At 35.5% G+C, this 23,370-nt stretch overlaps 1 protein-coding gene across 5 annotated transcripts in view; it reads right to left on the reverse strand.

The window, feature by feature from the left end:
- The window catches only part of STXBP4 (syntaxin binding protein 4), a 75,189-nt gene that overhangs the window by 29,424 nt on the left and 22,395 nt on the right, over positions 1-23,370 (reverse strand). For all 5 annotated transcript variants that reach the window (XM_075771109.1, XM_075771107.1, XM_075771106.1 and 2 more), the window contains 9 exons: positions 22,176-22,258; positions 21,578-21,674; positions 20,073-20,185; positions 19,313-19,399; positions 17,968-18,033; positions 11,597-11,773; positions 9,367-9,483; positions 8,811-8,860; positions 7,512-7,645 (listed from right to left, as the gene is read on the reverse strand). In XM_075771109.1, coding sequence (XP_075627224.1) covers positions 7,512-7,645; positions 8,811-8,860; positions 9,367-9,483; positions 11,597-11,773; positions 17,968-18,033; positions 19,313-19,399; positions 20,073-20,185; positions 21,578-21,674; positions 22,176-22,258 — 924 coding nt within the window. The remainder of the gene's footprint in view (positions 1-7,511; positions 7,646-8,810; positions 8,861-9,366; positions 9,484-11,596; positions 11,774-17,967; positions 18,034-19,312; positions 19,400-20,072; positions 20,186-21,577; positions 21,675-22,175; positions 22,259-23,370) is intronic.

A 23,370-nucleotide genomic window follows, 5' to 3' on the forward strand; every position in this document is an offset into this window, starting at 1 on the left:
ATTACTTTGAAACATGTGGATAACCATGCATTCAAATTTTAGTTTGGATCAAGTATACAGCACTGAAACAGAGCATCGACCGTATAGTACCAAAATATAGCAATTACAATAAAAAAGGCAAGAAACAAAAACCACTAAAACTTTTTTGGAAAACTTTAACGGAGCCTGCGGCTGTCTTTATTTTTAAGTCTGTGGTTCCTCATTCATCATTCTCCTTTTCTAATGAAGCCTTTCAGAAGGTAAGACAGTGCAAAGGTGCTACTTGACACTCTTCCACAGTCAAGGCATCAACTGACATTTTTGTTCAATGAAAATGCACTGCATAAATATAACATACAGTAATAATAAACCAGAAACAAAGTATTTTTATAAATCACTAACAAATATGACAGTTATCTAAGAATGCAGAAGAATATTATCTATATTGTAACAGATTCTAGTAATAGTAGGTTACTGTCCCAGAAGAAGAAGAAAAAAGCAAGCTGCTTTCAGGATTTCCTATCAATATGACCATCTAGTCAGAAAAAAAGTGATTAAATTCAGGAGAATTCTGTTAAATCCATTCCCCACCCCCCCATGAATGAGCGAGTCAGCTGCTTCATGGCTCAAATTTCTCCTTAAAATGGGAATAATAATTTAATAATTTCAATCAAGGTGTACAAATGATGTAAATAAAGCAGATCATATTAGATTTACAAACTGAAGAATGGACTTGTCTCACAGGTCTAGTGCTCCATTTTTAATTTAATCTCCATGCACACTCATTTTAATTTCATTTATATTGGAAATATATTAAATATTGTACACTATTACATTTCTGAAGTGGAACACTTCCTTTTCTGTTGCAATGAAACGTTTTCAAATTCTTGGACAGATTTTCTTTTTGGAATTACAGTTCTACGAACATTGTCAAAAATACAGCTCTTCATTCTTATTTACCATGCAGGCAAATTGGAAATTTAAATGATTTGCAGAAAATTCAAAGTCTTGCTGCAAGTAAACAGTTATGTAGAATACGCTTTTAAATTCTTGACTGGGTTCTTGTAAAATTGTATTAAATATGCTTGGATTTTAAATTTTTTTTTCTGAGGATTCACTGCTCTTTATATAAGGAAAAATGGATTTTGGAGCACTGTTCTTGAGAAGTTGACATCGTTTGGTATAATGCCATGATGCTACATAAGGATACAGTGCCAATACGCTGTGGAAAAAGATAGCAGTCCCCTGACAGCAGCCTATGAGCTCAAAACTCAGCTTGATTCTACAAGTAGGAGGAGCCACTGATGACCAGGTCATATTCCAAAATCACCATTTTCTGGGATTTTTTTAAAAATGCCAACTAAAAAAAAGATTCAACACTAAAAAGTTAATTTAATAACTTTATATTATTACTTTTTACTAAAATGAAATTACCCTCCCATTAAATATTTTTGTTTCTACGAACAATTCTTCAACCTTCAGGGACTAGGAAAACTGTAAAATTTTCCACTGGATTTCCAATTCCTTCTCGAAAAGAATTGTTTCGAGGAAAAATTCTTCAACCTTCAGGGACTAGGAAAACTGTGAAATTTTCCACTGGCTAAAACAGTTGATAAACTCTATTTTGGGAAAACTCACCTCTTTTGTTGTTATTGTTGAAAGTTTCAAAGGAATAATACATTTTAATGTCACTAAATTAATATTTTCTAATGGAAGTACTGTGTAAGAAAACGTTTGACAAACATAATCACTTTTTCTTTAAAGTACACAGCACTGATTTTAAGATTTATTTCTTCTGCTAGTCAAAAACTATTAAAAAGGGGAGCTGTACAGATGTGTCCAGGACATACATTGTATAATTTAATAGGTCTCTTCTATTTCTGATATCAGTAATTCACTGAAATATTTATGGCCTTGCCAGAAAAATGAATACACAGAGTTATCTCTTTAGGTATCATTATGCTGCTCCTTCCACAGCAGCTCTTCTGGTAAGGAAGAAAAGGTACATTTCCAGTTTATTAGCTGAAGGAATATTAAAGGTACGCAATCCTCCCACTGCAGAACTGTCCCCACAAAGATGATCTTGCAGGAAATAATTTTCTCTTTCGGATACTAAAAATATAAAAATACATAGCAGCATGAGTTCCAGCAAATGCTAGCAGACAATATTCTTGGGGTCAACAGAGGACTTGCATTTTGATATTCAGCCTCTGCAAGTGCATCTTTAATATCACTACCCTAATTAACAAAAGTCAAGTTAGCCAGGGTACGCCTACCCATGTTACAATTACATCCGGATTTTGATGTACAGACATAAACCACAACAGGGTGGGGTGGGGGAACAGCCCATGCTTACACGTCAGCTTTTTCAGAACTCTCCTGCTGAACTATAGCCAATTATCAGTACAAAATTATAGCAGTTGTAGCTTTGATTTCAAGAACAAAATAGTAATAATGTATATGGCATTAATTCTGTTGTAATAAACAAACACACCAGGGCAGCAACAAATAAATAAAACAAATATGAATACTTAGCAAGATTAACTCTTCCCAAAATAGCAACACTCTTTATTTGTGAAGACTTGCTACTCTACCTTTTAACTTTGTTCCACCCACGCTGTCAAAAGAATGGGAAGGGACAACTAACACTTTGCTGAATGTGGAATGGTGTTGGCAATTGACTATAATCCAGTTTTTAAAAACTGAAGAAATGGATAGCTTCCATATTCCACGCCTGAGATGTAAGTCTTTGTCTGTGGTCCAAAAATCAAAAGCAAAGTAACTACCAAGAGAACAAGCACTAACGGGTGCTGACCCCCAGCAGCTTCCATTGTCTTCTTTTTATAGACAGTCAGCTCACAAGGAAAACAAATACAAAAATTGGGCAATAAAACGTCTGCCTGGAGGATCTTCATAATTAAGTGTTTAGTGACTACTGTGACTAGTAACATCAGTATCAGTAGGGTAAGGTAAATAGGACTTTTGGAAGCTATATTAATTTGGACACCATTTTAGTGAACTTCAGCATGATTGTCAGATCTCAGGCTGACAACAGATTAAAGGAACATGATGGGAAAAAATAGTTCAAGATGCACTGCTTGAGTTCCTGCTGAGCAGAGAAGCAGGCTTCATAGCACTTAATGGATACTGATGACTGGGATTATATCAACAGGAGCAAGATTGCATTTTTGGATAGAAATTTCAGAGGCAGAGTAAGGAAATTAGCAGCCAAAATACTTGAAAGCTGCATTATACTAGTGCACATTTCAAAACGCCGATTGCCTGCTATTTTATGAAGAGATAAGTATGTTCCAGGGTTAATCAGATTTTGGCCATTACCAGTACCCAGTGTATTTCTTTTCTAATTTTGAACAGAAAAGAAGAAAATGCTTTCTCAATTCTTTTGATTTGCACCATATGGACTACTAAGTGCAGCCAGCAACTACTTTTAAATGCTGCAGTTCTTTCACTGAGGCATTATTATCCTTTGTATGATGAAAGTAATTTTCTTTATGTCTTCAGGAGATTCTAGTATTCTACAAAGCAGAAAGGCCTCTCAAGACTTAGTTTCTAAAAATAGCTTACAGTCTTTCAAGAAGATGAAGGATGAATCTTTCAAGGGGTGAGCATGATTATTCTGTTTATTACTTTCTTATTTGCATTTCTGGATCTTGAGGATCCTGTAGTAGTAAGCACTGGAAAATGAGTTGTTTTTTTCTTAAACAGAGTCCTCACTTCAAGAATTGCCAAACTGACTTCACATAGCTGTCATTCAACCTACAAAGCTGAAAACTGATCTGCAGCATTATCAAAAAGCAGTATGTACTTGGAGATTTTCAGGAATACACTGAGCTTCTTTAAACCTCTTCCCTCAGGCAAAATGTCATGCTATTACAGAGGAAGAGGACCCTTTGTGTGGCTAATTCATAAATATGTCATTCTGACCTGGTTGTCAAGGATGATCTTTAACAAAAGAAGCAGTTTTCTGTTGGAAGAACACTCCACAACCTTGTCTTTGCACCCAGACTTTGTTTTCACATGTAAATTAATCAAAAATTATTTTGATAATTTTGGTTAGGGCTCCTTCACTTCATGTTGTAAAAAAAATGAAGCAAATGCTAAAAGAGAAGATCTATTTAGAATAGATCATGATGGTTGCCCAGCTATACATTTTTATCCACTTTGTAATCTCAAAAATATTTCACTTCAATTCTCTAAGAATTCCTTAAGAAATTATTAAATTGTGGACATCTTTCCACAAAAAAGGAAAACGTTCAGTCCCAATGTAATGTCTATTATACTTTTTAATTTGATGTATGATATTTATGAAATGCTACATACGTGACAGCCCCCTTTTTCTGACAGCCCATCTGCAAGAAAACTCAAGATCACATGGGAAACATTTTGTGAGAATCTGGCATAGACGACTGCAGACAGAATGCTATTCAATAGTTACTCTGCCTTAAGTACTTTTTTTTTTTTTTTTTGAGAGAGAAAGTGAGCGAGGTTTAAAGCTTTAATCTCATACCCAAGCTCGTCAGAGCCCAAATCTATCTGTAATACTCTCCAAATCAGAATGAACTCAGAAGGATGACGTTCAATCTTTAAATCCTTCTCTGCAGAGTTATTTTTAACTCACAGGTTCATAAAATGGATCCCTGCTATGGCTCCAGAGCTTTCTAACACGTATCCTACCTATTACGTCTGGCACAACCGCACGTTAGAACTCAGTTGCGTTTAGAACTGAAAGTTTTCCTTGCACGATTGCCTGTGTAGTGTGATAGAAACAACTCGATGTGACAGAACTCTCCCATTGCCACTGGTGGAAAACCAATTATCTCCTCTCCTGGCCACTGTTACTCTTTTCACCTCCACCAGTCACTCTAATTCTGATATTCTGGACACTTCTGAACAATTTTTTTATCTTCTTATTTTGCTTTCTTCTCTATAGGCCAATGTAATAAATAAGGTGCTGTGTAAATAATGTCAAATAAGACATTTTTTCATGTCTTGAAACATTTCCTCAACAAATGTATTTGTTCAGTCCCTTTCTAAATTAATTCCCAAATAACGTAAAAAGGATATTGAAATCTTTCATACAATGATTATTGCCAACCATAATTCACAAGCTTTCCAAAAACCCCTGTAATGTGTCAGGCCATTTCTGGTTTATTTCTGCAAATCAGTCCAGCTAAACCGGATTAGAACTGACATGTCTTCTCAACTATAGGTAAATATGATCAAAATATACAATATTTTGATGATCTGAAGCAGGAATTGTATAATAAGCCACAGTTGTTTCTTAGATTTCCAACTGAATGTAGTTTATTACAGTAAATGGTCATGAACTAGCATAGTTTTTACCAATGGAAACAGATTTCTGTTAATGACCTGAGGATATATATGTATCTCCAAATGAAACTGCAGGCTACATCCACTCCCTACAGCAATAAAGTCTTCATTAAGACACTATTTGATACACATTCATGTAAATTTGGCAGAATAACATTTTGTAAACATTCTGGAAATCTTCATATTCCTCATTTTGGCATTAATTTTCTGCTTTAAAGTTTCCCGGAAAAAACGTACTCTAGAATAACTTTATATTTTAATTATAGTTTGATGAAGGTGCATAGTGAACTGACACTGAACCTGCACTGTCCTCTGGTGTTATGAATGATTTATTCTACCAGTTCACATCCAATTTGAAATAAAAATATCTGTCATCTTTGCTGATGAACTGATACCAGATTTAAAAGCTCTGGAGGATTTATTTCCTCAAGGGCATTTCCTGACTTCAAAACTCACACTAAAAATCCTTAATGATAATGCTCTGATTTTCTAAAGATTTGGAGAAATCTTCCTCACTCTGATGCATCCTTCACATCTTGAAAGAAAGATCTATATCCGAGTTATTAAAGCTTATATTCCAAAATCCTGTTGACTCAGACTGCATTCACCACTTTTGTTTAAAGCCGATCAAGGTCAATGGAAATATTGCCCTCAGTGAGTTTCAGGTGATGTCTTTTGAGACAAGGAAACCCAAGTCTCTAGAATCCCATGTGAAGCTTACTTCTGACTTCCTCCTAATGTTTAGAGCAAGATGATCTTGAACTACAGGAAGTCCTCAATATATGTTTTTGGAAGAGTTATGAATGCTATCAAACAGAACTAAAATAACTTTTTAATATTACACTTCCATTTCTTCCTTTCATGAGGTTTTTGTTAGACAAAATCCTGCTGATAAACCAAAAGAGACTGTGCAAAAAGCAAGGGAAACAGAACAAAAGGAAAAGGAAAAATTGAATCCACCAAGAGATCGCTGTACCTCTAAATGATGCGCTCTGTGGCAGCAAATCACTGAAGTCTCCAGCACCATCCACTGTCTTTATGGCACTCTATTACAGGTGACTAATTTCAGCTTGCATAGAACTTACCTCTTGCCCAGTCAACCCTTCTAGAATGGGATGAAACATATTGGATATCTCTGAATTATTAGGTCTTTTCAGAAATGTCTACCTACTCCCAGGTTAAACCTCAGAAGAATAAGTATTTTTTTGATTTATTAAACCACAATATTCTTATTAGAAGCTAGTAAAAGAATAGTTCAAAAAAGAACAAAACGTCTTTCTTTAGCTTAATATAAATGGAAGAAATTTTTAACTGACAACTAACAAACCAGCATACATGCCACCAGAAATAACATAAGGAAATACCCAAAGCATTTTCCTGAAATAATATTTATCATCCCAAAAAATTCTGTGACTTCATTATCATTCAAAACAGTTTGGTACAAAGATTTATATAATTTACTTTTTTGTTCCTTGTTTACACTATATATATTCTCACTCTTATTTATTACACAACTTTCAGTGAATTAGAAAATATACCCAATTTACTTAAATAAGGTCATTATTATTACACCCATTTGACACTGGTAAAATGCACGCAATAAACTATCCTGGGATATCTGCTTCAAGCTGAGGAGGAAACGCACTTACTATTTTAAGGGCATTAATAGGGAAAACCACTTTGAATCTTAAGCAGCCAGAATTAAGGCAGCTCTGTAATCTTGGAATGAAATGAAAAAACACCACAGTGAACAAATTCTGTGGGGTGAAGCACACAACAGAAAAGTGGCCCAACCACCATATGAAATCAGCCCAATTGTAGGAGAAGGTTCTGACTGTGCATAGGGTAAGTTTAGGTTATGGTCAGGGTTAGGGTTAGAAAAACAAAGGGCATGGCCCTTATCGGCATCAGCCCTTTTCCTGCTGTTTAGGTCTTCCACCACTCTGAAAGAGACTGGACTCTGGACCCCTTACCTATACCACAGTCCCATCCAAACAGAACTCGTACTCAGGATCCTTTTTCCACATTTGGGAAAAAACCTCCACATGATGACTACTGAAACATGCTACTCTCAATTAGGAGGCAAGATGCTGAAGTCACAACATTTGATGGAAGAAAGGACATATTTATGCGTGTGCGTACACACAGACACACACACAAAGACGCAGATGCTCACTTACAGTCTACTTCCAAAATGGCACGGACAGACTTGGCGAGGTCTCTGGCTTCTGCTGCAAGAGCTGTTGTGACAGTAGGTCCAATCCTTCCCAATCGAGCAAGAAGTGCTTTAGTGGATAATGTTGTTCTTCTGTCACTAAGAAAAAAAAAAATAGTTAAGTGGGGTTTTTTTGTAAGATTATAAAAGAAATGGTTACTGTAAATAAAGTAAACTTGTGTTTCTAGATTGGTTTTGGTCTTATTGCATGAACAAAGGAGATTCATACTAACAAATTGAAGAGTTTGCCTCAGAAGTGGTTCTGTCTGTACAATAAAGCTATCAGGAAAGTTCAATTCAAACACTACAGTTCATGTGTCAAAATCTAGTGTCAAAAACTCAGTAGGCGTCAGAAAAGTGACTTACTTAAATGCTAATATAAAAATTACTTTTAAGAAGGGACAGTGCTTTAGGGGACCCAATTCTCACCTTCTACACTGTTAGTGAGTCAGTTTGTCACCTTAGCTTTGTGTTTTATACTTCAATCCATTTACTAAAATAAAGTCTCCAAACTTTATAAAACATGCAACATCACTCTTGTGCAGTGCCAATGGGAACTGCATTTAATTGATAAGGATTAGCATATAAGAACACAGACATCTACAATATAATAGTTGATTTGATCCTGCAGATTTTTTTTGAAATGAAGTTCCAGCTAACTTCACTGAAATAGATCTGATTTCCTCGAGAGCTTTACTGAAAAAGATGGCAGGATAGAGATCAAACAACTTTACTTTTACTAGCTGGGATATATAGGCACAATCATGCTGATGTTCTGAAGGACAAAGGCTGCTCTAAATCTTGTTGGATATTCCTAGGTACCTTTTTAAACAAGAAAAGTAATAAAACTTAAATAGTATACATCTTATCAATTTATTTATATTACTGGATTAATGATGATACAAAATCACTCGAGCAAATCTAAAAAATACAAAAATTATAACCCACTGTTAAGGTTCCTTGCAATTTTAACTAATCCTTAGTACATTACACTTACTTTACTGAAACATCCAGACAACCGTAGCTATGTAATTACTAACTGTTTTTAATTTAATTCTGTGGGTTTTAATGAAGCTGTTTCCTGAAAGCCTAGTTTATAATTCATGCCATTCCACCTCCTCCAATAAAATAACACTTAGAAACATACCGCAAAAAATATAGGAAAAATAGCTACAAGACAGTCTTTGGAGACTTTGAAACAATAGTAGAATTTTTCAATATTAATATTGCCATTTCAATATTAATACTGATCCCATTTCATTACCTTAAAATTGTCGAGGAAGTAGAGTTATCTGAAAGTATTTCATGCACAACCTGTGGGCCATAGTTAAGAGGTTAACAGTTTATAAATCGACAGTCAAAAAGTTAATTTGATGTTCTGTTTGGGTGTGGAGGATTTGATTTGCAATTAAAGAGTCTAGTCTCTCCCAGCTAGAAGTGTAGAAGTAAAAACCAAAATATTATAAGCCCTTTAAATGAAATAAATATCAGAACATCACTTTTTTTGTTTCATAACATTTTAAAATATTATAAAATATTACTTTTTCTGCCTTTTTCCTGTGGGGAATTTCACATGAAATGATAGAAGATTGTGAAAAATTAGATGAAAAAAAAATCTCTGATCAGTTTCATTTGTTTAGTGTACAGCAAAACATAAAGATTAAGTAAATTCCTGCATTGATCTGTACACTTATACACCATCTTTATTTCCAGCAATGAAAGGATCTCTGCAAACTAGTTTCTAGACAGTTTACTATGTTTATTCCTCAGAAACATCAAACCAAAACTTTAATGTTGCTAGAAATGATAAGTAAAGTTACCTCCACAAATTGCAGCAATTTTTCAGTAGCCACCTCAAAGGTCTTCCTAGCTGATTCTGATTTCCGCAGCTGGCAGTCAAGCACAGTAACTCTCTTTCTCAAGTCTTGGATGTTATCCTGGAAAAGATATTTGAAGGCTTTTATTCTAGTAATTTTCTCCTATGGCTCACATAGACATAAGGTGTGAATTGAAATGGATGTCTGAAATGTTTAACACGCACTCCTTTCTACATTAACAAAACAGAGCCGCCCTGAGGCAGGTATGCCTGATCGGCTAGTAAATCAGCTCCCAAACAGCAAGAGGTTTTGGCAAACGATATAAAGGTAAATTGAAATAGGCAGCTAACAACAGTGATAGAGCTGAAACTTAAGACAGTTCGAACTGATTCATGAATGGATCAAAAATCCCAACCCGACGGTGACAGTATCTGTCAGCAGGGCAGCATAAACAGCCAGTACGTGAACAAACTCAGTCCATTAGTTTGCGTCTGTACAGCCTTTGGCCACCACAGTGATTATGGCATAGCTTGGAGAAAATGACACCCTAGGATTTCTCTACATGCACTTGTATAACCTACTGATCAGTGTTATGCATCCCTTCTGTACTTCACCTACGGAGGCTGTGAGCCTCATTAGATCGGGTTCTGGAGGCTCAAGCTTTCAGCCTAAGTCCCTGGCACTGTTCGTGTGAGAGGACCACGGGTAAAGTTTTCAAACGTATATGGGGATATTTGTTTAGGCAAGCTGTCTGCTGAACAGACGATCAGACCAAAATACTCTCCAAAATTAAGAAAATATCACAATCATTAAAAATAAACTTTTACATCGCTGTAGGTCATCTTTTCTGAAAGCCTGCCACCTACTATAAAATCCTTATAAAACCAACCAAAACCCACTTATTATCTTTACTTGAAGCAAATGCATATACACATTTGTTTGTATACACTGCACAAAGCAGCAGAATCATGATCACTCTGAACGTCAAAGAAGCTGTTGATTAAAACACCTTTCTTTGGTAATCTCACTGCCTGCTATTGCAGAAGGAGCTGTAAGCCCTCAGAGGGACCTCACTCTTTTATACTAAAAAGAGTATATTATCGAGTTGGTACCTACTTCTTTTGAATAAGAAATGCAGAGAATCAAATCTCAACTTAGATTTTTGAGTACTCACTCAGAATTTCAGGAATTCAAGCTAGCATCTCAGAAACAACTCTCTAAGAAAACAACTCATACACTCTGAATTTCTTAAAGTTTTGATATTTATTCTAGTCCTAGAAAACACACTGTGCTTCAAAAATACCTGACATAAGCGATGGGGCATCTCACCCAGATGTTCAGAAAGAAGAACCTCTAGGGTATGATTCATCTCATCATACACACAATTAGATGAGAGGAATTCCTCCCTGGAAGCTACGTGTAATTGCAATGTTGCTTCTTCGCAAGCTCGTAGGCCATAGAGTCGGGTTTACCTTTTAATACCTTATAATATTGAATTAATTCTCATGATGAAATAAGGCAACATTTCAGTAGGTTTTCTTTATCAATTCATATGCACATGCATTTTTCATGAGACAAACAAGGTAAACACACAAATGCCAACCTGCTCGCACTTGTTCAAACTGCGTGTAGAAAATGGATCCACAATTATGGGAAAAAAATTTAAAAGTACCTCAAATATTTTATTCCTTAGCCATGTTTTGAAATGCCTCACTGGAGACTAAGTGGTTATAAAATATGAGGCTCAATTAAAAACAAAATCTTTTTTTTTAGCAGGATTCTGTTAGTAGCATTTACATGATTATCTTGATTAAATCTAAATTTACTTAAGAACAGTACTGGACTTTATGTTTTTATTATTTGACTAACAGAAACATAAAAATGAAGGTCATTTTTGCATAAATACAAAAGCATACAAATATACATATAGTCTTTAAAGACAATATATCTGCAGTCCAGAAACTATTCCATGCTTTAACGCTTGAAATGTGCCATTTTGACCTATGACCCACATACACTTCTAGCTCCTAGTTTTCCAGCTCAAAGATATCTGGAAAAAGGAAGACTCATACACTTCACATTACCCCCTTCGCTACGCATCATTCCAGTTATTGAATAATACAAGACAAACAGTGACCTACTTTAGAAAAGCAGATGAAAAGAAAATGAAAACAAGATACATGACAACAGCAAGGAAACCATGGTAACTACGACAGGCGACTGCTTTGCTTACTTTATTTTGGCCAGAATGATCGGCAAGCTGAGCCTTCAGCTCTACAATTTCAGCTTCTAATAGGCGAATTACTTCTTCATAGTCCATCTCCATTCCACGAGCCTGCCTTTGTGCAGCTTCTGCAAGATGAATCCTACTTCGCAGAACTCTTGTCTCTTCTACAGCTGCCTTGGCTTCCTACAGATGACAGGATTTAATTGAAAAGTTACAACTCCAGCTAACAAAGTAGTACAAATTTAGCTCAAAAGTACTGCAGCTGGCACTAGAGCTACCTTTTAGTATTTCTGGTGAGACAGAGATGGTCATGGGTGGCTCTGGGTTCCCCAGTACAAGAAAGACATGGACCTGTTGGAGCGAGTCCAATGGAGGGCCATGAAGATGCTCAGAGGGCTGGAGCACCTCTGCTATGGAGACAGGCTGAGAGACTTGGGGTTGTTCAGCCTGGAGAAGAGAAGGCTCTGGGAAGACCTTATAGCAGCCTTCGAGTATCTAAAGGGGTCTACAGGAAAGCTGGAGAGGGACTGTTTACAAGGGCATGGAGTGACAGGAGAAGGGGGAATGGCCTTAAGCTGAAGGAGGGGAGATTTAGATATTAGGAAGAAATTCTTCCCTGTGAGGGTGGTGAGGCACTGGAACAGGTTGTCCAGAGAGGTTGTGGATGCCCCATCCCTGGAAGTGTTCAAGGCCAGGTTGGATGGGGCTTTGGGCAACGTGGGCTTGTGGAGGGTGTCCCTGCCTGCAGCAGGGGTTGGAACTAGATGATCTTGAAGGTCCCTTCCAACCCAAACCATTCTATGGCTCAGTTGCTAATTGTATGATGTGCAAAGAACAGGTATTTACAGAGAGAGATAATCTTCCTAATAAATTAAATCACGAATTCTATGATTACTGTAAATCTAATTGAATGAAAGGTTTTAAAGAAATGCATCTAGTGCTGTTAATCTGCCCTATCACTTCCATAGTAAAAAGTAGTACTTTAATGAGATATTATTTCATTTTACTATTATTGCCTGAATTCACATTCAATTCAGAGTTCATACATCATATAGATGGACTTCTAATACAAGTATTCAGTTGACATTGTTCTCAAAGTAAATGCTGGATTTTATTTTTCTGCCTAGTTCCTGCTCTTACATCATTATCCTGTATTATCACTGAAGCGCAGTATATAAAATTTATATGTAAGTAATGTATGAAAAACAGGAAATTAGAAACTGTTATCTTTTAATTCAGCAACAGCAATCCCTAGATGTTGTAAAATCTAATTTAGAGAAGGCTATTGCTTAGTCCATTTTACTACTGAATAGTAATTCAAGTTAACTTTGATTTGTAAATTTAAGAAGTCAGACTAAAGGTCTGGGCAACAGACTAGTTTACACAAGGAAAAACCAAACAAACTGCTCATCAAAAAATGTAGACATACAGGCTCACTGGCACCAAAAGCAGTAAACCATCTTTCCCCTTAGCTTTTTATTAATCTGTGGAAAAATTCACTTTATATGAATTTTCTGAATCATTAAAGTTATAAGCTTTAAATATACAAATTCACAGAGCTAGAAATTCTTTGTACAAATTCCTCAGCTAAGAATACTCAGGTAAATATCCTATTCCTAGTTTACCTATTATATCTTTTTATTGTACCTATTTCCTGGTAGGGAATGGGACTAGCGGGGAAACTGGTAGGGGGAGAGAAGAAACAGACACTAAGAATCTATAATAAGTAGGAAATAATCTTCTAAAAACTAGACTTGAAATCACTGTTTCTGAAAAACCTAAATGACCAAATCTTCCCCTTTTTTGGTGAAAAATCTGATATAATATTTAACAGGTATCATCACATAAATGCCTAGAGAGGTCAGTTAAGTTTACAAAGACAGGTTTAATTCTATTATTTCCTAACTTAGGACGTTTTGTTCTGTGCAATCAATAATATTCAAGTCAGGTTTTCCTATACTTTGTCATAATGTTTTTTCTGTAAAATGATCTACCAATCTGAGTTTCAGGTGACTTTTAACCTGTACACTGTTAGTCTTTATGAACAATATATATTTCAGGCCATAAGTAAACTAATCTCAATGACATATATAGGACATCATCTTCCTCATATTTACAATGCTTTTACAGTGTAATACCAATTTGGATGAGTGCCAGGGACATTTTGGTCTCTTAGAAAATAAAGCATTGGAAGAAGTAATCTCACATGTAGCAAACAGCAAGATCATTAGTGAACACAGATGACGTTGGTGTTATACAGTTTAGAGGTTTCTGTTACAGGAACACAAGTGATAAGAGATACATTTAAATAACCTTTAATTTGTCAGCGAGTATAACGATTATTATTTTTTTCAATTTTGGAAGCACAAAGCACGAGATGAGCCTATTCTACACAATGATCATCTCCACCTGGAAACGCTGACTATTCAAAAGCTTCTTGCCGCATGTCCTTCTCTTATTCGGCTAGCCTGTTTTACAGATGTGTTTGCACAGCGCTAAAAGCAGTGCAAGGGGCCGTTACCGAAAGCACCCGCTGAAAGACTGTCTGGCTCCTGAAGACCACCAGCACAATCCACCCCTCCTGCAAGCTGCTCATAGCAGTTCTTTTGCCTAGAAACAATTCAGAGAACACAGGGGCTTCTAAGAAGATAAGAAACTACCTAAGTAGAGGTCAAACTTACTGCCTCTGTTAAGGGCATTTTCTTGCCACTGTAGGAAACAGTGTGACTCACCAGCAAGAAAAGCTGGGCCCTGCTGATACAGAGGATGATTTGGTCGCCTTCAGTAGCAAAGGTATCCTTCAGTAACGGGGGGCAACAGACTCTTGGAGACAAAACTGAAAAGATGCTCCGGTATTAAGTTCAACTAATATAAACGAACACAGAAGCCCTGACAAAGGGTGGCATCTTAAAAATGCACACATAGGAATTATTTAAATACACCGGCAGCAGAAAAGTCATGGGGAAAATGCTATAATAAAAAGGGAGGTCTTCATTTTGAAAGACGACCTCCTTCAGATAAAAGTTTAATCTCCTCTAATCCAGAATTTCCTTTACTCCTCCATTGTTTTTTCAGAAACCCCATTGTTGAATATTAATTTCTCTGTAATAGCAGACTAAGTATGACCAGATTTCAACAGTGAAAGACCTAAAGGAATAATTAACGAACAATGGATTCTTACATTACAATGAAATGATTATCCACACTACAACTGAATTAACAAAATTTTCTGACAAACCAGAGCTGTTTGCTAGAGCAGGGAGGCACAAAGGGAAACGATACCACCAGGTTTCCCAGTTCTACAGTTACTGAAGCTGGCACTGTGGTGACTTGGTGGGTTCTCTTACTTATGCAGGTAAGGGGCCCTCACCAATGAGGAGCAGATGGATTACAGCACGCTTCAGCAACATTTTCTCTTGTATGAAGGAAGACACAACAGAAATGGAATCTGCAGCTGCTAATATTTCATCTATATAAATGCCTGATGGGACCATTTGTCCTAATCTGGTACGAAGCCACTACAACAAGTAAGAAACTGCAGGCTGGAGGAGAGAAACTGAATCCTTACAGAATCAATTTCAAGGTACAGGTTTCTTTCAAAGCCAGGCTCTATTTCTTCCTTGGATAAATTCAAATGTCAGGAGAAGTTTTTATCCGAGTAATATTCCAGCCACCACAAACACTGGAACAAAGGTATTCTTTTAAACTATACAAAAAATTGTAGTTACAATTATGTTTATTCATTAATTTTACATAAATTGTATGCTCAAAACACCCTTTAAAAGAACTTTGAGTATCTTTACTATATATTAAAATAAAAAAGCTAATAAAATAAAAATAAATCCAATACTCCTTTCAGCCAGGGTGAAATAAATTACATACTGCTTCCAAAATAGCAGCCATTCAAGTCCTAGTCTTCAACGCGCCTCTTTTCCCCTTAGAAAACATAAGCGTAGAATAGCAAGTCTTAGCCCTGTGAAGTACAAGTCCAGCACTATGGGACACCACAATCGGTGTCCTATCTTTACAGCTTTTCACATTTACTATATTTAGCTGAGGTACTTCAGCTGACAATAGCTGTGTGAAAAAGCTCTAGTGAAGAAGAGATCATGCAGGTTGGTATGACCCAGGACTTCCAGGCAGCACAGAATACAGTCAGACGTCTCCAGGAAGATAAAAGACACCATTATAGATTTCACACTCATGGTGTTGACAAGACTTCAGGTACTCAAAAGTGCCTTTCTATGTTTTATGACAATTTCAGCTTTCATATCATTTGAAGACCAACCTAAAGATATTGCTCTATCATAATCTCAAAGGTAAAAATATATCAATTAATATATTTCAATTGCCATAGACCAATATCAGTAAACAATTAGTACCTCATTTCAAATTTAGCAGTATTTCTAATTTTAGTAGTTTATCCTGCTAGCCTCTGGTTCAAGCACTACTTAATGACTGGGTACTAGCAAAATGTGTCCATTAACCAGAATATTTGTATGTCTGTTCTAATTATGCTGCAAGCTCTGCAATTCACAATTAGTAGATAAAAGAAATACCACAAAAGATACTCCTATATATAACTGGTAGCATGTATCCTCATTTAAAACCTTGTTTTTTCAGGGAAGCAGCGATTTTTTAAAAAAACGTTCAAATTATACTGAATTCAGAAGACCTTAAGCACATACTTAAGTTCATTTGTTTGTTTACTTTTAATCAGGTCATTAGAGCTCAATAATGTACTCATTAACTCATTTCACTACAGCTCAAGCAGGAAGCATCATCAAAAGTTAAATGGCAACTTGTACTGTAAGTAAGTAACCTCTATTTTGTAAACTTTGTATCACTCAATCTCAGCATCAACATTGGTTCTGAACTACAGAAATATATAAAAAACACTTTAAAATACATGAACAGAACTGAAATTTCCATTAAAAGCCTGCTTATATCTCCTAAAATAAACAGGTCGCACAGCGCTGTAATTACACACAATTTATTATTTCTCTTTCATTTCACTACATGGAACCTTTTCAACAGCAGTTACTTAAAAATCAGAGTATTTATGCCCTGGAGGTTTGTACTGCAGAGCTGACCTTCACTGTCACATGACAGTACTGGATAGAAAAATAAAAGTACGAGGACCTCGTGTGGTAGAAAACGGGCATTGCTGCCCTTAAACCAGACCATCTTAAACCAGCTTTGTCCAAGTCTACCTTCCCAGTAAGAGCAGGTACGTGAATCGAAACACTCGATGTCCATACTCTTTGCATTTTGGGGTTTGTGCTCTGTACTAGCTTTAGTCTAGACCAACAGACTCAACATCTGCTCTAGTCTAGAGCAACAGATCGAACATCTGTTAGTGAACGGAAACACGAGGTGCGCTACTGGAACATATTTCCACTTAAGAAGAATCCAGTTTATTTCCCTGCTGTCCCACTGTGTATAGTCAGCAACGTCACAACATTAATGGAAAAAGCTTCAAGCAGTTCTCTTATATTCAAGGAATAAAAGGCGATACTGAAGGTGCTGAACAAATCTACATATATGAGCGAACCCTAATCTTAATATAATCGTATGCAGAAAGATTTTGAAACTGTATGTTGCATTTTTACAATTGACATCTGATGGAACAGATAGCCATGAGAAACATAAAGGAATACGTGTAGCTGAACAGGGGAGAAGAAAGGCGGCCAGCTCATGAGAATAAAAGAGCTGACAGGAGTATGTTCAGTAGAAGCAGGAAACAGGAAAGTTACTTGGGTTTGAATCCAAGCTATAAATGATGTGAGACTTACATATAATTGGAAATTTCCTTTAAGAGATGTAAGAAGGCTAAATTTCAGAGGAAACTCTGATTTTATTCTCTCATAATTATAGATAGAGACAAAAACTAGACATTCCTCACCAAAACACTTATTACCATTTTTTTCCTGGTTAAATATCAGGTAGAATTGTCGAGTGCATCTATTTTTCTCATACTTAAACTATGGTTGACTATAATATAAAGTAACTAACATTATGACAGTAGATTAGGCACACTGTTGCCTAAGAACAGCAAAATCACTTCAAGAACACTTCAGACCAGAAAGGTACTGCTACAGCATTATCCAGCTTCTCAGATCCAGCTTGTCTTACAGTTCCTACCTCAATTCAACAGCAGAGAAGTACTACTGCGCTAAAAACTTAATGATCAATATTCTCCAATTCCAATCAAAAGCCTTGTAGTAACAAAAGAACCACTCCGCATTGAAATCAGTGGGCAAGTATAGTCTATACAAGCATCAACAGACAAAGAATTGCTCCCTTTCCCTTCCACAAAAAACAGTAAAAAAGAGAAAAAAAGAGAATAATTATATTTTTAAGAAACTTCAACATACTTGCTTGACTATTTGTAGCTCCTCTGTTAACTGTTTCTGTAAATTCACAGATGCAGACAATTTTTCCTGTTTTAAAAAAAGGAAGAAATAATAATTAGGTCTGAAAGAGTTTTTATTCCTAAAACCCAATTAGCTCTTTCAAAACTACACATAGCGATACTTATCTTCTATCAACGTACTTATTGCCTTCTGCACAACCACTGAGTTTCTAGGCCACAACATATGCCTGTTAATTGTGTTGTATAATCAAAATACACATATTTAAAAAGTTCTGGTGGAAATAATATATAATCAACAGCTTTTATAAAACCTGTGACAAAACCAAATTTTAATCTCTAAAAGCCAGCTTTTCAGAGAGTTCATTGATACTGTTTAAGTTTCTGAAGCATCTGAGGATTAATCACTGGACATTTCTGTGATATATGTGAAATACACATTTTAAGTCTCTTGTTACCTAGCCACCTAGCAAATGAGCAGAATAAAGACATTTGTGTGGCTTTTGCAGATTGCTGCACAACCTAATATTCACATCAAGTTATTTTCAACATTGTATATTTGACCATTCTTTCACTCACCTACTTATACCAGAAGCCCATAGGTACACCACTTTCCAAAGGTTAAAAGTTCTAACAAAGTTTTAAAAAAAAAAAAAAAAAAAGGAAAAAAAAAAGTGCCATAAAAGTATAAAGATTCTCATACTGAGTCTGACCAAGGGATTTGTAGAATTGCCTGTATCCTGGGATCAATTTTCCAGCCCTGCCCGAGAAGAAGAGTTAGGTATGCTAAATACAGAAACAGAATTTTTTTATCTTTTGGGTTGTCAAAAAGAAATTCAGGAGCATCGGACTGTGGTTGTAACCCAGGGTATTAAGAAAGAATACATATATTTGTTGCTTTAGGTCTTATGTATTTTGTAATGTCTGTGAAAATATGTATTAATTTTGAAAACAGATTAATTTATACTCCAGTTCTGACTTGTTTCAAAAGTATTAGCATATGCTTAGACAGTGCAGTTGCTAGGATCACACATTTCTAAATAAAATTGCTATGCAAATCAGTCACTTCTCCAAATTCACTTTTGTTAAATGCCTGCTTAGTCTCATTTCTCTGTGAATCAGATTAAAAAATGCATTAGTATTCTATATTACAAATAAAATTCACTGTCTCCAGAAATATATTGTAAGCATACAATCTTCAATCATAATTAGGACTGTTTGCTCTGCCCTTTTATTTATTCATCAAAAATTACATATAAAATTCAAAAGAAAAACAGTAAATTACTATATACACTCAAAAAGAAATTAGTCTCTTCAGTAATTTAAAGCAAATAAAAATTAAGTATTACCTTTAATTTACTCATTTCTTTTAAAGCTTCATTTCTTTCTTTCTTAAGTCTTTCCATGTCATCCTCCAAAGAATCACAGGTTACAAACTGTGCGTATTTAAATACATAAGGTTAGAATGTATTGCTAACTGTATCTTCCATAATCTTTAACTTCTTATCTTGAAAGGTCTCATTAAGAAAATGAGAGGATAATCTTGATTTTAAACTAATTTAAAGCTCTGAAAGTAGTAAAAATGTTTAAGAAAATTATGACCAACTTATCTTCCAAAACAATTATTTTTCCTGTTAAAAAGGATTAATGAAAATATTTTTAGAAGTACCAAGAATACAACACTAATAGCCTTCAATATTTTATATATTTTAAATAATACATTATTTTGTTTTAGTACTCCTAGGCTGTAAATGGTCTTTCTTAAAGTCACCTCTAGAATAAAGTGATTTTCACTGTAGCAGTAGTTCAAATCACTGGGCCCAATAATTGTTTATCACTCACACAGGTAGTAGCAATATGTATTCCATTAAGAAACCTCCATAAATCGCTGTTGTCCATACTTATACTAAATCACAACATAATTACGTGAATTACTTTCTGCAAAGCAAGTTGTTTTGAAAAGCTTCACAGAAATTAGGTTATCTAAAACAACACTATGATATGGAGCTGTTATAAACCTCTGTCCAAGATTTGGAATAATCTTACATATAATAAGGTCTCCAATAATCTCCTTCCAACAGTTAAACACTGTACAGGCACATATTTTACCTGTGAATCCAGTAAGCTGGCAATTTCATTGACCCCAAACATTACAGATTTGTGGCCATCATCTGTTGCGTTCACTTGCATAGAAAACAGATTCTTTGAAACTTCAACGAAATCTAAAAAAAAAACAGTTCAGATTTTGCTGGTGTAGTCCACAAGTTCAATTTAATAGCAGGATCACTAGATGCAACGCAACTACTAACATCACAATGTATGGTTACCCTTTTATAAATGCAACGTCTACGCTCCATAAGCTTTCTAAATGAAAATAGGAAAATCAGACACATCTCTCTGAACAGAAACATTTGTTAAAGCTGGTAAGAATAAGAACAAAAATGTTCAAAACAGGTCTTGGGATGAAATATCCCTGAATCGTGAAAGGGAATATGGTGTGAAGTTCACCCTCAAAGTACCTGGTGAGAGATGCTCTACATTTGGCAGACCTCTGTAAAAAATTAGAAGAAATCCGCACACCTGTTACACACCTGCCCTTCCCAATGAATTGACCTTACTAGAGGAGACACAGTGTCTCTGCAGGAAAAAGGAAAAATTCGGTGCTAGCTCACACCTAATAGTTTCCTTTGCAGGTCCTTTAAACCCGATAGAGACCTGGTAGAATTGATGCTGACCAAGTTGGAAGTTTTAAATACAAACACTACAGCATTCTCAATCAACATGGCTTGGATTAGCCATTCATTTTGAATGTATATATATAAAAAAAAAAATATTCTGCTACAATTTGACAGAAAAGTGGAAATATAAAGGTTAGTTTGTTTACACCACACAAAATGTGACGGAAGTTTCAGTATCTTTCTTGATAAGGTACTTGAAAATCCAGTGTCTTTTTGGATGGTTAAGTATAATAAATTGTTTTTCATTTACTAGTGTTTGATGCTGTTTTTCGTAAACTTCAGGAAAAGTGAAATTTCCATCAGCTTTAGCATCAGAACTATCATATGTCTCACAGTTTACGAGAAATAGTCTTAAATTGTTAGCGTCACGGACCAAAATTGTCATAACCAACAGAAGCAACTAATGCCCATCAGAATTAGGTTTAGCTAGAAGAAGAGTCATGATGGTCTCCATGCAAATCTCTTTCTTCAGGCAATAGTTGAAATGTTCTTGCTTCTCACAAACTAAACAAGTTAAATAATCCATCAATTTAGTTGCTTCAACAAGTCTCTTTAACCATCAATACTCTACAAGTAATTTTTGGAACAATTACAGTACCCTATTGTCAAGGCAAAAATTTAGGAATTTGTGAGTGCAAAAATCACAACTTTCTCAAGGCTGCTCTTAATTAGATAAATTTGTGATTTGCTTTCCAATTACATAGCTTCAGGATCCCAAGCTTATTTTTATACAGTAGAATGAGGTTCTTGCCTCAAAATATCTTTTTATTTGCAGTAGCAACCCAATACTGACAAAAAAATATCTTAATGGTTATTATCTATCATGTCTATATTCCTACATTTCATTATTTTCCATGGTAATTAACAAATTATTACCTCCAAAAGACACTGTTCCTTCAGAATCTTTCTGAAGTTGCTGCCTTAGGGCTTGCTGCTGTTCATCTGTGGGCTGAATCCCAAGATAATTCAATGCCTGGAAGGAGAAAACTTGTTTTGGAGAGAAAAAAAAAAAAAGAAAGGACTAGGGATAATGACTGCAGGGGCATGGGGGAGTAATTAAAGAGCTATACTTCAAAGAGCCTTTGTATCATAGCACACTCTCACTGAAAACACTTTTATTCCAGAGACGCTCTGTGACTTTTCCTTCTAATTGAGAGATGTTCAGATATTATTTAACCTTGAATACAGATGAGTGTAATAAGCAAACCCCTTTGTCCTTAATAACTGCCTTAAAAATCCTGAGGGATGTTCAGATTCCCAGAAGAGTTAATCAGTAATTAGATTAACAAAAACCAGTGATTTGCCCAATACATAAAATGAAATATTGGCCTGCAAGCTGAAAGAAGTATCCAAATAGGAAATTTGGTGTATAATTTATACCTTAAGGTTTCTCAGCCTTGAAATATGCTCCAGATGTTTTACATGCTTCATGAAGGGGGAGAAAGGAAAACTCGAAAGATTATAAGGATTTTACCCTCTCCAGCTTTTCTGCTTTGAGACGAATAGCAGAGTTCCTTCCTTGTAGCTCATAATCGTCATTCTGTCTGGGGGCAATAACTAAGAAGAAAAAACATTAAGATGAAAAACAGTACAGTTGTAACTATTGCTTTGAAAAATTTGTTCTGAAGCTCTGCTCATCAAATGGATGCCAGCTAAGTACCCACTTGCCACAAATAAATGTTAATATTTAGATTAACTTTTTTTTGTTAAAGGACATAATTGTAATAAACAAAAATTATAGGTATCAATCACTTAAACTATTTTTTCCACATCAAAAAGTGACAAGTAACAAATTAGCAGAAAGAAACCAGGAATAACTTAGAGCGATTCATCAAGCATACGGCTTATACTTGTGGTATTTTCTCTTCCCTCAGAGATATACAGTTACTCTGGAAACAGAAAGGGAAACACACTTTTGAATTCCGAGAAAGACCTTCAAGACACACCCTCAGCATAATCAACAGTTCCCAAAAGCATATCTAGTGATCTAGAAAACGCTGTGGAAAGAGAGGGAATGACCTGTTGCCAACTAAGGGCTGTGTGGAGCTAGCTTAGACTGAATTCCAGCAGGCTTCTCAGTATCTTTTCCTGGGAGAAACTCTTTTCCAAGAACTACCATCCATTAAGCCATCATCCATCATCCCCTCCTCTGCAGTCCTTATAGTCAGAAATACGAGTTTGCATAATTCTAGCTAGTTATTAGCTAAGTTATTAATACATTTTATTTCCAACATACACAAATAATTAAGCTGAGGAAAAGAAAAGAAGTTAGCAGTACTAAGCAGTCCATATGCAAGATTTCAGAATATTTGCTTGGGGTTTTTTTTTGTGTGCGTACTTAGTTTTAATGGAACTCAAGAAATGCAGTCACAGCTTTGTCGTACTTCAGACACACCTGTGGATACAACACGAAGCAGCAACCCTTGGAAGCCTTTGATCACACACAGTAGGCAAAAGGAGCAGTTAACTATCAATTTATTTGGAATTTAGATGTATGTAAATAGAATACATTCCTTGACTTGTTGTTGTGGGTTTTTTTTTTTTTCAGAAGAAAATGGAATACTTGTGTTTATTATTTATAATGAATTAAGATCTAAATTATATTTATTTCATTAATGGACTAGAGAGGTACTGAAACCAAAACCAGCATTTGAAAACTAAAGGATCTT

Source organism: Balearica regulorum, chromosome 18 (assembly GCF_011004875.1).
Source record: "Balearica regulorum gibbericeps isolate bBalReg1 chromosome 18, bBalReg1.pri, whole genome shotgun sequence".
In the NCBI taxonomy this organism is placed as follows: Eukaryota; Metazoa; Chordata; class Aves; order Gruiformes; family Gruidae; genus Balearica; species Balearica regulorum.